Genomic DNA, 14,711 nt, shown 5'->3' with positions numbered 1-14,711 from the left:
TTGGATACCTCTGACAGACAGGGTTTAAGGTACTTCAATTTCCCCTCTGACCCGATTATAAGTGGTACCATCTTCAAATAGCTGCTAATTCAGATCCGACTCTTCCATCAGCATTCCCGACACCAAGACCTCTATTTTATCTTTTAACAATCACATCCTTGTTATATTCCTATTCTAATGGCATATCATTAACTCCTATTACTTATAATATAAACACATACAGTACACTTCACTTTTATACTTTTCACTCCCTTTAATGATCTACCACCTGGTCAATATAATCTCAAAACAGCATGCAGATAAGTCAGAAAAGCATTAAAAATGGAAAAGACAGCAAGATACACATACCATTGAGAAGATTATTGATGTGTGGTGGTAAATCAAGAGACGAACGACGTGAGTTACCAGAGGAACCAAAGACTGGACTCTCTCTCTTAGTTGAGAAGAACTGCTTCAATCTGGACGATCCACTTCCACCAACAGCATTGGTATTGTTGACACCAACCATCTCTTCAGAATTTCCTATAGATTTAAACTATGTCACTGACACTCATCTACTATCAATAAACATAATGCTTAAGCTTAAGTACTTGATCAACATGATAGCACACTAGAGCATTTTCTCAATGAATATAACCCTTTGATGATGTTCCCTTAGGCACTGACAGCACCATGATGACACATGCAAATGAACATGTCATCTATTCTATTCAGCTAATTTCTTATAAAGTGCTTTCCTTTTATTTCATTCCTTAATGCCACATTCTTCACACATTAGTTATCATTTTATCCATAATCTTTTACGGATTTCTTTTTCATACCATTTCTCCCAATTTCTGTAGTTCATCCAAAAGATGAACTTTAAGAAACCCTATCCTTATGTGGCATTAACCTCTTCACTCTGGACAAGAGAAAACCGCTCCCGGTGCAGTATCTGGGCTGGGTGAGAGTTGGGAGGCAGAGGCAGCTGTCTCTCTTTCCTCTACATAAATAATGATGGTAAGTTTTTTTTCATAATAGATACTTACATTAACCCCATCATTACTAACCCGTCAACCTTATGTAAACAAGACGTTTCGCTGCCGAACCGACTGCCCACGCACTCCTCCGCATCATCCGTGCGGTAGTCTTCAGCTTCTTCTCACAAACACCCTGTTCACACTATATTATTCATTTTTATGTTTTCTATCTGAGAAACCCCACAACATGTCATTTGAGTAAAAAAAATTATGCAGCACGTGTGTTGGTCCAGAGACACAGAGCAGCAATCACATCTTTCCCAAGAATAACTGAAAACAGTGTAGATCACTCATAGCATTAGCTTCATGATGTAGAATAATACTAGGATGTACATCAGGAAAATCAGTGTTACATGTAGGTAGAGGGTTAGGTCTGGTGTCAGAGAATGGGTCTGAAAGAAGTGTGAAATTTTTTTGTCTACCAGCAGCTGTGGGGGGGTGAGGCAGGAGGGCTGCATGACAGGCCACTGCTTGCGGACAACGTCTCAATACTCTCGTCGCCGCTGCTACCATCACTCTCTACATCACTGATAGCTTCAGGATCAAACAAAGTATCATCACCTTCCATCAGACCCCTCAAATTCACTTATTGTCCCACCATCATATTCATCTTCGCTGTCAGTTGTAGAGATATCCATAATTGCAAAGTAAATCCGCACGTGCTACCACAAAAAAAATTCAGGCAGCACTGAACAGAAGCTAGAGAATATCGCATTGCAGCACTCGACAAGCATGTGTTGCCATACGTAGGTCAGAAAATATGATGTATAAAAAAAAATATAATATGATGATTGGTCTTCACAAATTACGTCACAGCACTGACAATAACTCATTGGTCAAAGTTTATGATGTTTCAAACTGTCCCACGAATGGCTGCAGCCTTATGTTTGTAAACACAGACACTTGCCACCACATGGGTAGAAATAACACAGAAACCGAGGCCTTGAGAGCCCTCAATACACACAGCTTATAACCGTGGCATGTGCGTGTCACGGGGAGCGCGCTCGGTTCCTGGCGCGTGAACTCAGCCGTGACACACACGTGTCACAAAACACACATCCGGTACTGAAGGGGTTAAGAAATACACCCACACAAATTTTAGAGAAAAAAATTAGTTTGTCTTCTCTTGGCCATTTTCTGAAGATAACAAACGAGAGAAAATGTTCATTTTTGTGGTAAAGAAATCTATTGGTACCATAAAAAAATAAAATAGAATTATTTACAGCAGGGCGCATCGGTATTTATCTTGGTGTGAGCGAATCATACACCTTTGTAATAATGACAAAAGTCAAGTAAGCCATCGTATCATATACAACCTACATTCTGAAAGATCTCATACAGTATCTGGGAACAAAATTAATGATCTCTACAACAGTACAATAATAAAAAGAAATAGGACCAACTTACCAGGATAACCAATGATATCACCAAGGAAATCATCAATATTGAACCCAGGAAGTTCCTGCTCCACAGGCTCAATAACAGTTGGCTGAGTTTGCTGCCTAACGTTTTCTTCAATACGCTTTGATTCCTCTTGCTGCAACTTTGGAGATTTACTAGCTGATTCTTCTACAATAATTGGAGTGCTGCTTCGGGAGCCTCTTCTACTCCCACCACCTGCAAAAATAAATATTATGCAATAGCTATTTACATTGATATTCTTTAAGAAATTTTGGTAAAACTTTTGCTATTGCCTTAGACATATCGTCAGGCAGAAAGCTTTGATCTCAAAGCTACCATCCTACAACTTTTATCCTTCTCTCTGCAGCTATCTCAAATTTCCTCTCTAAATGTCCTACTGCTGCTGTGGTACTCCTCAGGGTTCTGTACTGTCATCCAATATGTACTGATATATTGAAGCTTCTTTCTCTCTCTCTCTCTCTCTCTCTCTCTCTCTCTCTCTCTCTCTCTGTTAGCGCGCAATTTATTTCACGTTTGAAATAATGTATATTTTGCATGACAGGTATATGTTGCCATTTGCTATGCCTGGAGCCACCACTCCCCACCACCCAATGCAAAACACCTCCTCTGCCCACTCTCACCACCACCAGGCCACAGCCCTCCACCTCCGGCTTCACCGCACTCCCCTCCATCTCAGCCTTTCCCTCACAGCCCTCTACCTCCGGCTTCACCGCACTCCCCTCCACCTCCGCCTTTCCCTCACAACCCTCCACCTCCGGCTTCACCACACTCCCCTCCACCTCCGCCTTTCCCTCACAGCCCTCCACCTCTGGCTTCACCGCACTCCCCTCCACCTCAGCCTTTCCCTCACAGCCCTCCACCTCCGGCTTCACCGCACTCCCCTCCACCTCAGCCTTTCCTTCACAGCCCTCCACCTCCGCCATCACAGCACCACCACCCAAGAGATTCAGGGAGAAATTTCCCGAACTGTAAAAAAAAAAAAAAAAAAAAAAAAAAAAAAAATCAGTTTTCCTTTTTAGAATAGCAATGGGAAGTATATTGTAACATACAATTATTTTTACACATCCTGATATATAGTATGTGATGAATATATTGAGTTTATGGCTAAAACATTGATTATTCAATACTGAAGCTTCAAATCTTGGGGCGTGCGGCGCGTGTTTTCAAACTTCCGGGTCAAATGGGTTAATTATGTCTCCCAAGAGTGTTAAGCATAAGTGAGTGACCCTAGCTGTGGCTTAAAAGCTGGAATTAGTAAGAAAATTAGAGAAAGGAGCTAGAGTTGTGAGTGCTTGCGAGGAGTATGGTGTGGTCAAGAAAACTGTACTGGACATTAGTAAATCAAGAGATTAGCTGGTAGAATATTCTACTAAATACTATGTGGATGCATCATCAAGTAAAAGTGGTGAAGGAAAAATGTAAGGAAAGGAAAAGATGCTGAATTAGATACCACAGTTATGAAGTGGTATGTGCGGCAGCAATGGGTGGCAATCAATGTCCATTACATTGAAATCCTTCCATCCACTAGGAAGCTGGCACAGAAATTAATATAGAGAATTTCAATGGGAGCGATGGGTGGCTGCGGCAATTCCGCAATCGACACGGCCTTTATAATGCTACTGTGCAGGGTGAAGCTGGCAATGCAGACACAGCCAGCATGGCATGACATGGCTGCATGTTGTGGCAGTATACTCACTGAACTTCAGGTCTATACATTTTTTTTTTCACATGTTCAGCTATTACTGTTGGGTTAGTTTTAGTGTTAGGTTAATTTAGATTATGTTAGTTTTAATTTAGTTGGTCAGGAAAACCAAAAAGTTACTAAATTTTGAAATTCCTTAAAACTCTAAGGAGACAAATGACCATAACTGGCAAACAAAGGACCCATTTGTGTTAACTGGAATTTTTCATTATCCAGATTTGTGCCTGCACCATTTAGTCCAGAAAAACGAAGGTCAAGTGTATTGTTAAAATGTCTCAAAAACACAATTCCTCAATCTATCAACTTGACATAAGCTTCCAGAAACCTACCCCCTCTTTTTCAATGGCCTTCAATTGTCGCATTCTCTTGCACTGAATATCCTCAGTCTGTCCTTTGCTTTAAATCTAGACTGGAAACTTCATATCTCTTCCCTAACTAAAAGAGCTTCTATGAAATTAGGCATTCTGAGTTGTCCCCACCAGTTTTTTTTCACTGACCCAAACTGCTAACTCTGTACAGGAGATCACCTGCCAATATATGGAGAATTCTTCACATGCGTGGGCACATTCCATTCATACTGCTCTTCTTGATAAGGTGGAATCAAATGCATTTATTCTTATCAACTCCTCTCCTCTGACTGACTGTCTTCAGCCTCTTTCTCCCTGCTGGAATGTTACATCTCTTGCTATCTTCTACTATTTTCATGCCAACTACTCTCCTGATCTTGCTAACTGCATGCCTTCCCTCCTTCCACAGCTTCATTGCACAAGACTTTTTTTTCTTTCAACCCAATTCTGACCACTTCTAATGTGAGAGCTGCTCTTCTTGATAAGGTGGAATCAAATACATTTATTCTTATCAACTCCTCTCCTCTGACTGACTGTCTTCAGCCTCTTTCTCCCTGCTGGAATGTTACATCTCTTGCTATCTTCTACTATTTTCATGCCAACTACTCTCCTGATCTTGCTAACTGCATGCCTTCCCTCCTTCCACAGCTTCATTGCACAAGACTTTTTTTTCTTTCAACCCAATTCTGACCACTTCTAATGTGAGAGTTAACCAATATCTCAAGCATTCAACCATTTCTCTGGTAAACCCTGGATCTCCCTACTTGCTTCTTTATTTCCTTTAAGATGGAGACATTCATCCCATTTTTTAGGCTACTTTTCTCGACCCTGTTTGGGGATTGACATCTGAATGGGCTATTTTGTTTGATCACTTTTGTTTCCCTTGGCCAGTTTTTCCCTTACATTAAAAAATGAATCAATGGAGAGAGAGAGAGAGAGAGAGAGAGAGAGAGAGAGAGAGAGAGAGAGAGAGAGAGAGAGAGAGAGAGAGAGAGAGAGAGAGAGAGAGAGAGAAAATCATTTGGTATTTTTCAATATCTTTTCTTTTTCATAAAGAAACATGGAGTTTTAAAACACAAAACTTTACCTTCTTTTTCCTTTTTAGACCGGCGGCGTTCCCTCTTGTGCTGAGCCTTGGTGGAAGTGCAGTTCTCCTCAGGGATGTCATCAAATCCAACCAGCTCAATGAATTCATTTTGGCTTAAAAGTACAAAAGTTATCTTAAGAACTTACTACTACAAATAAATGTATATTCCTGTCCATTGTAGCAAATATATTTACAAAACAGCACAGAACAGATAAATGCAAAATCAAACTTTTCTTCATACGATGTTGTTGTTTACAAAAAGAACAACGGTGTCCATCAAATAGGAAAACCTATGAAGTATAATATTATGTAGTAAAAGGAGTCACTAATTGCTACCTTGTTGGACCTCCTGTGAACCATTCAGGCTGTTCTTCTTCATCAGCACGAGACATTCTTTTACGGTCCTGGTAACGCCTATCCTTCTCTCGCTCTCTTCGGTCAGGCCGTTTTTCATTTTCTTCTTCCTCAAACATGAATCGTCTTCTATTGTCAAATCTGAAAAAAAAAAGATACATGAAATTGACCATACAAGCAATCAAATTAAAAAAAATAAAATCTTACTTTAGGCAGTACAGTAAACCTCCAGTTTATCACAGGTTATAATCCAAAGGGACCTGTGAAGTACTAAAATCCCAAATCATATTGCCATTACCCCGAAAGTGCTTATTTATAACCATAAACAGACCAATGGTGTTTCAATGGTCATAGCTATCACAATTATCACCATAAAAAAAAAGTTCTCAAAAAACAATCTTTATCGTTATATATAAGATGAAAGACAGTATGAACCAAATATTAGTTCATTACTGGAGCTTGAAGGTGGTGAGCAATGAGTGTCTCAGTGAGCTGGTAGATAGTGTTGTGGTGGTAAGGAAGCTGATGGAGGGACAGTTGTGGAGGTATTTTGAGCACTAAACACAGCACAATAATATGCAGTAGGAGATTTACTTTGGATTTCTGACCATCTATTTTTATCTTTACTGTAGACTAGACTATTTTTACATGGCAAAACATAAAGCAAAAGTTTCTTGTACTTTAACAGTAAGACATGAGCACTTATTTGTATCAAGGTGCATGGACTTACTCACCCTGAGTTACCCAACATCATTTCAAGACATATGAGAACAAAATATAGGTTGCCATGTCTTAAAATAGCCTCAAATGATGCATGTCATAGTTACACACTGTTCATGATATAATGATGTCACAGTTTGTGTTAACAAAAAAAAATCAGTAACAGGTACTCATTAATGAAGGATAAGATGAATCAAAGTGACTTAGCTTGCATCTTTCAAATGCAATTTTTCTGATAAAGTGAGATTTCCTGTATTACAGAAATAGATGGGTTCCAATGAAAAACTGTACAAGTGAACTGGTGATAACTGAACTACAAAAAAAAACTAGAGGCTTATTATATAATCAATATTACATACACTGAGTATTCCATATGATTACATATCCATTGATAAGAAATGGTAATCTGCCAAATCATTCTAAGTATAAAAAAAGTGACATATAACACAGAATTAAAAGATCTGCATCTTGGTCATGATAAGACCTAAGAGAGAACAAGTAACAAAGTAAATCAAGTCCTAAACAGCAATTAAAGTACCATAGCTTACCTATTGTCTCCATCAAAGCATTGGTCATGTTTGGATCTCCAATCCCTGGCATCCCGTCGCTGATCTGCCTCCCTATCTCTGTCTCGGCCTCGCTCTCGTTCAAGGTCCCTCTCCCGTCTAGAAGGAAGCTCTCTACGCTCAGTGGTAACGGGAGCCTCAGAATCATCTCTACGGGAGATTCTGCCAGACCCTATTCTTCGTGTTGGTATTTCTCTATGAGACTCACGCTGAGGTCTTTCTGTGGGAGAGTCAGGACGTTTTGACACTGTTGAAGCTTGCTGGAGACCATGACATCCTGTGCTGAAGCTTCTTCGTTGCGGTGACAATACAAGACCATCTTGCTCTTCTTGCTGAAATTATGGAGTAAAATTGTTATACACTAAAGAAGTTTTACACTAAGTTTGCTAAATAAATTATTAAAATTCGACAATATCCCTAGTTCAAACAAACTCATTTTTTGAAAACACCAAATACTGACATCAAACAAAAAATAAAATGCTTGTATCCTTTAACAGGAAGAGCTTTATCAAAATAGCAGCTTAATACCTGTCTTTCAACAAAATCTCTACTAATCAACACAACCACACACATGCAATGAAGAAGATAACAAGTTTTAAATTTACACACACTAACTTCTTCAGTGACATACCTTCACTCTTTCTCGAGGGTCCCGACTCCTTTTCAGCTCTAGATCTGGAGGACGGTCGGGCTTGTTGCTGGTGACTGTGGAGGGCACAGGGGCGGTGCTGGACGGACGTCGCTCATCATGCACCGCTCGAATCCACCTATCAGGATCCCATCGTCCTGCAGGCTTACTATATGCTATGTCCAAACATGCAGGCCACTTCATAGACAAAGGGGCTTCTTTAATTGCTAGAAGTTCATCCTATTGGAAAGTACAAAGAAATTATCAGAATACATACACTTATATAATAGATGAGGGCAGCTGTTACCATAAAAGTCACCTCAGTTTTCACTAAACTTACTCTTGAATATTGCCAGTGAGGAAGATTCAAAGGTGATGAAGAAATGGAAGGTGATGTGCTTCCCTTATGTGAATCTAACACACTAGATTCAGTTGGGGATGCACTGATAGTTCCTTCCTCTGGCTTAGTGGAGGGGGAGGAGGAGTCTCTACCTCCACCACCACCACTGCAACCATCATCACAATCTTCCTGCTGGTGTTGCTGCTGCTGCAACTGCGGCTGCGGCTGCAGCTGCGACTGCTGCTGCTGACTAGACCACATTTCTGGACTATCTCCATCTGTTTCTGAAAATTATCAGAAAACCAAGCTCAAATTAACCTGACATTTTAAGTCTTCTGCCAGCTCTCTGGTTCTTTCACAGATTACATGACATGTTTTAGTATACATACATCAAGTACAGTCAACTCTCAATTAACGAGAGGGTTACGTTCCTGGAGACATCATGTTGTTCAAAATTGCATTATTTAAACAATTTTTCTATAGAAAACAATGGTAATGGGATGATTACTTCCTGGCCACTGGGAAAGTCTGCCTATTTTGGGAATTTTCTTACTCACACCTTAAAAAAAATATATCACTACATAACCAGGTCAAGGAAACAATAAAAACACACATTCTTGTTTTATTTCTAAGTAATTTACATTTACAAGTCACTAATATAACAACACCTCCTTACACTCACCATCACTTAGTTGATGCATCACTGGTCATCCTGTGAGGAGGTTAAAGAATGCTTGGATACCACATCTTTCTTTTCCAGGAAATTAGAAAATTATTAATTCAACATGATTTGTCATATGATTTTACACGCCAGGAACATTATCCCATATTCATACATTTGTTATGAATGCATTTAACAAAATAAACCATGAATATAATATGGTGGTGGTTGGTAGCAGTGTTTGATTACCATCACCTCAGCTGTTTAAGCCACACAATTCATACCATGTTGCCTCAGTGTTCCACCACAGGCAACATGGATAATTTTACAAAAAGAACCAGCCCTATCACAGCTGCAGACCATGATTTATTAATAGACTTGGTGAGCCAGGAAAAAGTGCTTCTTAATGAAAGCACAGATGGCCATATAGTGATCTTAACATGGAAGAGAATTGCCATCTCCTTAAACTGTGCAGGCTATGGAGAGGAGAATTCACCAGCTATCTACATGAATGGGTACTTATTACACGATAAAGACATACAACTGATCATAAGCTAAGTAAGTAGAATTCTGATAGAAAACTTGGGAGATTAAGATGCAGTGATTGAAGCTAGAGGCTTCTATGCTGTTATTATCATTCCTGGGTTTGGTTTCATTCACAATTTTTGAAAAGTAGGCTATTTGAATGATAACATATATATATATATATATATATATATATATATATATATATATATATATATATATATATATATACATCTGTTTCTGAAACCAATTAGTTCTCAAAAAAAAACTAATAATTGGTATTTAAACAAAATTTGTGCGAAAGTAATGTCAAAGACATGTCTAGAGACGTTTGTTCTGATTTTACCACACTAAATTGTAGCATGGTCTATATATAAATTATTCCTTACAAGTAACAAAATTTATAAAATAAATTATTATTTGGCATCTCATATATATACCCAAACACTTGGCAATATTGCCTCTCAAGGATGCAATGCAATGTCGGTGGTCAATGTGCTATGCACATAAGCTAATACTGGAAATTTTGGCATTTTTCTATTTTCTTCTATCATTAGTTTATCATGTCAAGGAGAAAGAACTCTACCATACGCCAGCAACATTGCCTAAAAATGAATGGGCTCAAAACAAGTGTGTGAAAAATACTAAGAAAAGTGGAAGTCAATTAGAATATCCAAGTCATAAGTCCTGGATGTGAATAACTCCAAACATTCATTCAAATATATTGACATACATTATCAGCAATCATACACAAATAACACCAATATATAGATTCAGATGTTTGTTCTGTTTTGCGACAGAGTCTATATATAGATGTCAATCTGAAATACCCATTCGCTGGGAAACCATATATAGACATATGGATAAAAGTCAGTAGAGTCGATATAGTATAAGCAATTTTTTATCTGGTAGTACACTCATCTAAACTGCCACCAGGAAGGGGTTAAGAATCCAGCCATAGTCTCAGTGCAGTTCACCCCAGAAGAAGCGTGGGTGAACATGAAATCATCAAGTCTAGTTAACCCACGTTAAATTGAACATATTGCATTATTTAATCGTATTTCCTAAGTATCAAGTCACGTTATTCAAATTCACATTAATCAAGAGTTGACTGCAACTAGAGATAATTTTCATAAATATCTTATTACTTGGTTTTTTGTAAGAATTTCTTAATGATAATAATAATAGACAATATTTATGTATATAACATTAATGAAGATGATAATAACATAATACTCTCAATATCCTTGAACTTTTGCAGTCCCCTAATATTACATTACCACAAGAAGGAAGGAGCATGAATAATTAACAACTGAAAACCACACTTTTCTAATTTTAATAAACATGAAAAAAAAAATCAGTTACTGAATGAATCAAACGAATGCGACTGTTTAAGAATGTTTTCAACTTATTTCTTCTTCAGCATAGCTACAACCTTCCCTCAGTGACAACAGGAGCAATAACATGTAGAAAATCACATCAAGGGAACTTATGTGCCTTCATTGTGACAACTCGCTAAAGGAAAATGATTTCTCTCAAAAAACAAGGCATCAGATCAGTTAAATACTACATATTGATTGCTAAAGTCTTACTAATGGACCATTCAAGTAAAATTAACATTTGTATTTGCATAAAAATAGTTCTATATGCTGCATTATATATTAATAAAAAACAAGGCACTTGACTATCACCTAAAATATTTTTAATACATAAACATTACATAAAGAGTCATCATGTGGTTTCAGACAATACAAATTGTCTAAAACTCACTTCTTAAAAAAAGATAAATAATAGAAAGAAATAGGCATCATATTTTCTAATAGTTTTCTTCTTGTTTATGTTTCCTCTCAAACAATACACAACTGTTTTCTGGAAATATGATCTATATCACCAACAATGACTCACTCTTTCTCTTCCTCCAGAATTAAACTTGTGACACTTAGCAAAGTATATTTGAAATGTGAAAGTTAAACTTATTTAAAGTTTTGACATGTAATTCCTCCACACACTCATATCTAATCTTTTTATGTTAATAACAGTTTTGAAAAGAGAAATGTTTGCAAGAATTTAGTTTCATCATAGTTTTTGAAGAGTGCAGAAATTTGTTTTCAAGTCGACAATATGGAACGTCTCTTGAAGAAATTAACTTCTGGTTACTTGAAAAAAAACTTTTTTTTCCCAAGGACAGTTCTAAGAATTCGTTAGATGATTAAAGACATCATATAACTACCATGATACCCAGGTTCTAGGTGGTTACACCAAAGATGTGCTTGGGTGGTGATATGGGCCCTAATATGGGTATCACTATAAATAAAATTACCGGTGCCACTAATGGGCGGAAGCTGAACAGCGCTTCCCACACATACTCTTCAAGTATGCCTACAGGCAAAAAAAAAAAAAAAAAAAAAAAAAAAAAAACAAGGCACATACCAGATTCCATGGTTGGCTGAAACTGCAAATTGACCATGTTTTCTGCTTGTATGATGTGCAACTATATGCTTGAATACACTAAAAACTTTTTTCCTGAATTTGATCTGCTAAAATGGGGTGCATCTTATATGCCCGTGCATCCAATATGCCGTCAAATACAGTAAGTATGCTGGTCTTAGATCTCACTATTTGAAGATTTTGATTATTACCAAAATCAATTTTCAAAGATTCAATTAAATTACTGCCTTGGAACTGATTTACATATAAGGTCCTACCAATTACTGTGAATAAATTGGTTTTATAGCAATCAGTGGTGGCAAAAAGTGTAAACGTTGTCACAAGTTATTTGGGCTACAAATATATTTCACTGTCATCTTTACACATAGTATCATTATATCAAGCAAGAAGACTTCATCTTGTTGTGATTGGCCTCAATCTCTATTTTGTTAAACTCCATGTAAGGAAATATGCATTAAAACTAGGGTGGGTAACAAATGGAATAATCTTGTTGAAAGGGTGATATGAATATATGCCACCATTGAAACACTTGAAATATTAACCTGAGTTCCTACTGTGTGTGTCTACTAGTAGTGCATGTATATAGAAACATATATTGGCACAGCAACAGGAAAACAGAGGCTGTGTGGTTGTTTTGTAATGTGATGAGGATCTTGCTCAGTGAGACACTACTGTTTGGGAATGTTGGACCCTGCTTCCCTGGCCATGTGCAATGAGAAAGATATGGGAACAAAGGAGACTTCTGGGCATGCAAGCAGTTCTGAGAGTCAGTCATTGACAATGCTCAGAGAGAAGATATCTTGTATGGTTGGTGGCCAAACAGATGTCAGCAGACAAGGAGCATTTCAGCAGCGGCAGGAGCAATGCATGCCACACTTAAAAGATTCATTCAGTGATCAGCCTGGAGTCAGTTCTGCTGCCTGTAAATGAGCCCACTTCTTTAATTGTGCTGTGCATATAGTCTCTGCATGTCCTTTTTGCCTCACACTCCACTGCTATACCAATCCCAGTAAGTTTCTTCCACCTGCATTGTAGCGTCTGGTGATGGAGTGTGTGCTGTCCTGACTTCTCCTCTGGGCAAGTTGATCCTCTCAGGGTAAGAGTATTGCTAGTGGCTGATCAGCTCTGAGTAGCAGTGTAAGTGGTGCTTGCCAAAACAATATAAAAACATGTCTAGTGGAGACCATCAAATGACATCATTATTTTTTAGTGGGCAGAGCTATTACTGTTGTCCTCACTGTATAGTCTATGTATATACTGTAGTATTATAAACCATGAAACAATGGCTAAAGATGGTAAAAGTGTGTCCATTATACAAGATTTAAATAAAGAGTAATCTTTGCTTTTCCAAATCTTATGTCATAGTTTTCCATAAGACTCCTAAACTCATTATGCACTGAGAGAGCTGAAGAGCAACATGATTTACCAGATGGTTTCATCTATCTGGAAACCAATTTTCAAAGATTTTCTGAAAATTGCAATTCACAAGACAGGTAACAGGGCTTTAATTCTCAACCTCCTCAGTGATTAAACTAACCAAACTCAACTTAACAACAATCAAAGACTTAGTGTTTCCCTCAATCCTTTGAAATACTTCCACATTCATGTTAATTTAGACTTGACATCAACAGAACAAGTCCCATGACTCTAAAAGAGATATATTGATCAAATTTAAAGCCATACAAAGAGCTTCAATTTTATCATCTTTGCTAAAATATAAGAAAAATAAAATGCAACAAAACACTTGAAGATCTATCACATATCCATTTCCAAAATTAGTGAGGATTGTATGAAGAGTACTCACCTAGCTTTCTCCTGATAGGCAGACAACTACTTCAGAGAACATGACTCTTAGATCTTACACAATGAAGGTGTTTCTGTACCTGAGTATACCTTTCACAAGTAATGATCGTGCGATGCAAAACTAGTCGATACTGGTCTTCATCTAAGGAGCTACTCTTGACCTTAACCTTATTATTCTTTTTCTCCCTACCAAGGAAGTAAGTGTGGATTCACTACGGCGTGCATTTTCACAAGTGTCCATGAACTTTTACCTTTATAATTTGACCAGTTCCGACATAACACACGCTCAGAACTATCAAGCGAATAACAAAAAGAGATAGTACCAACAATGTGATAATAATCGTGTAGAAAATGTCCAGGCCATCAACCACAACAAACCCTGACTCGCCCCTTTCACTTCATCTACCTCTCACACAGCAGACAATAACCAATATACACTTCCAATGACACAAAACACACACAAAGTGGACAACATATGTGATAATTACCTATAGTGGCAGGATCCCCGTCTTGTTTGGCTTTCGTTGACATGACTGGAAAAAATTCACTAGATTGGGAGGTGACAGCAGCTGCCACTCTTGCTGTTCTCCCCTTATATACGTTCACTCACACTACCCTTTCAATTCACACAACTGTACACGACACACGCACGAAACAACAGGCGAGCAATAGGGAAAAGTTGGAAAATAAAGTCACATAAACAACAGACACTGATGCAAAAATAGAAATATGGCGGTAGGTTCCCGGATGACGAAAGTGACGGAGGAGCTCTGGCGGCAGTGCGGGAAGTGGAGGGCGGCGGGGCGAGTGTCGGCGCTGCAGCGGGACCTTTGAATTATAACATACTAAAACAGATAACCTAAAAGAAACTATCAGGCCTACACGTGGCATTCTCTGTATACAATATGTCTACGTATTTCTGTCTATCATCTCCCTACCCGTAAATTTATATAATCTTTTAAAACTACCTATACTTATTCGGGGCTAACAAGCTGACTACGTACGGAGTCTTTTCCATGTTTTATCAATTACCCTGTTTGAAGATCAATTTCTTCCTTTTTTGCCGTATCCTGAAAGCATTTTGATTAT

General features: G+C 38.0%; 1 protein-coding gene across 3 annotated transcripts in view; it reads right to left on the bottom strand.

Moving 5' to 3' along the window:
- LOC123504453 overlaps window positions 1-14,392 on the bottom strand; it is a 76,293-nt gene extending 61,901 nt beyond the window's left edge. For all 3 annotated transcript variants that reach the window (XM_045254971.1, XM_045254973.1, XM_045254974.1), the window contains exons 1-8: window positions 14,111-14,392; window positions 8,186-8,469; window positions 7,849-8,085; window positions 7,200-7,549; window positions 5,914-6,072; window positions 5,578-5,690; window positions 2,427-2,636; window positions 349-522 (exon numbers count right to left, since the gene is read on the bottom strand). In XM_045254971.1, coding sequence (XP_045110906.1) covers window positions 349-522; window positions 2,427-2,636; window positions 5,578-5,690; window positions 5,914-6,072; window positions 7,200-7,549; window positions 7,849-8,085; window positions 8,186-8,469; window positions 14,111-14,153 — 1,570 coding nt within the window. In that variant the 5' untranslated portion in view covers window positions 14,154-14,392. The remainder of the gene's footprint in view (window positions 1-348; window positions 523-2,426; window positions 2,637-5,577; window positions 5,691-5,913; window positions 6,073-7,199; window positions 7,550-7,848; window positions 8,086-8,185; window positions 8,470-14,110) is intronic.
- Window positions 14,393-14,711: the final 319 nt, after the last annotated feature.

The sequence above is a fragment of the Portunus trituberculatus genome, chromosome 16 (genome assembly GCF_017591435.1).
Source record: "Portunus trituberculatus isolate SZX2019 chromosome 16, ASM1759143v1, whole genome shotgun sequence".
NCBI lineage: Eukaryota > Metazoa > Arthropoda > Malacostraca > Decapoda > Portunidae > Portunus > Portunus trituberculatus.
The sequence above is the reverse complement of the archived record's forward strand: the minus strand, read 5'-3'. Positions and strand labels throughout refer to the sequence as shown.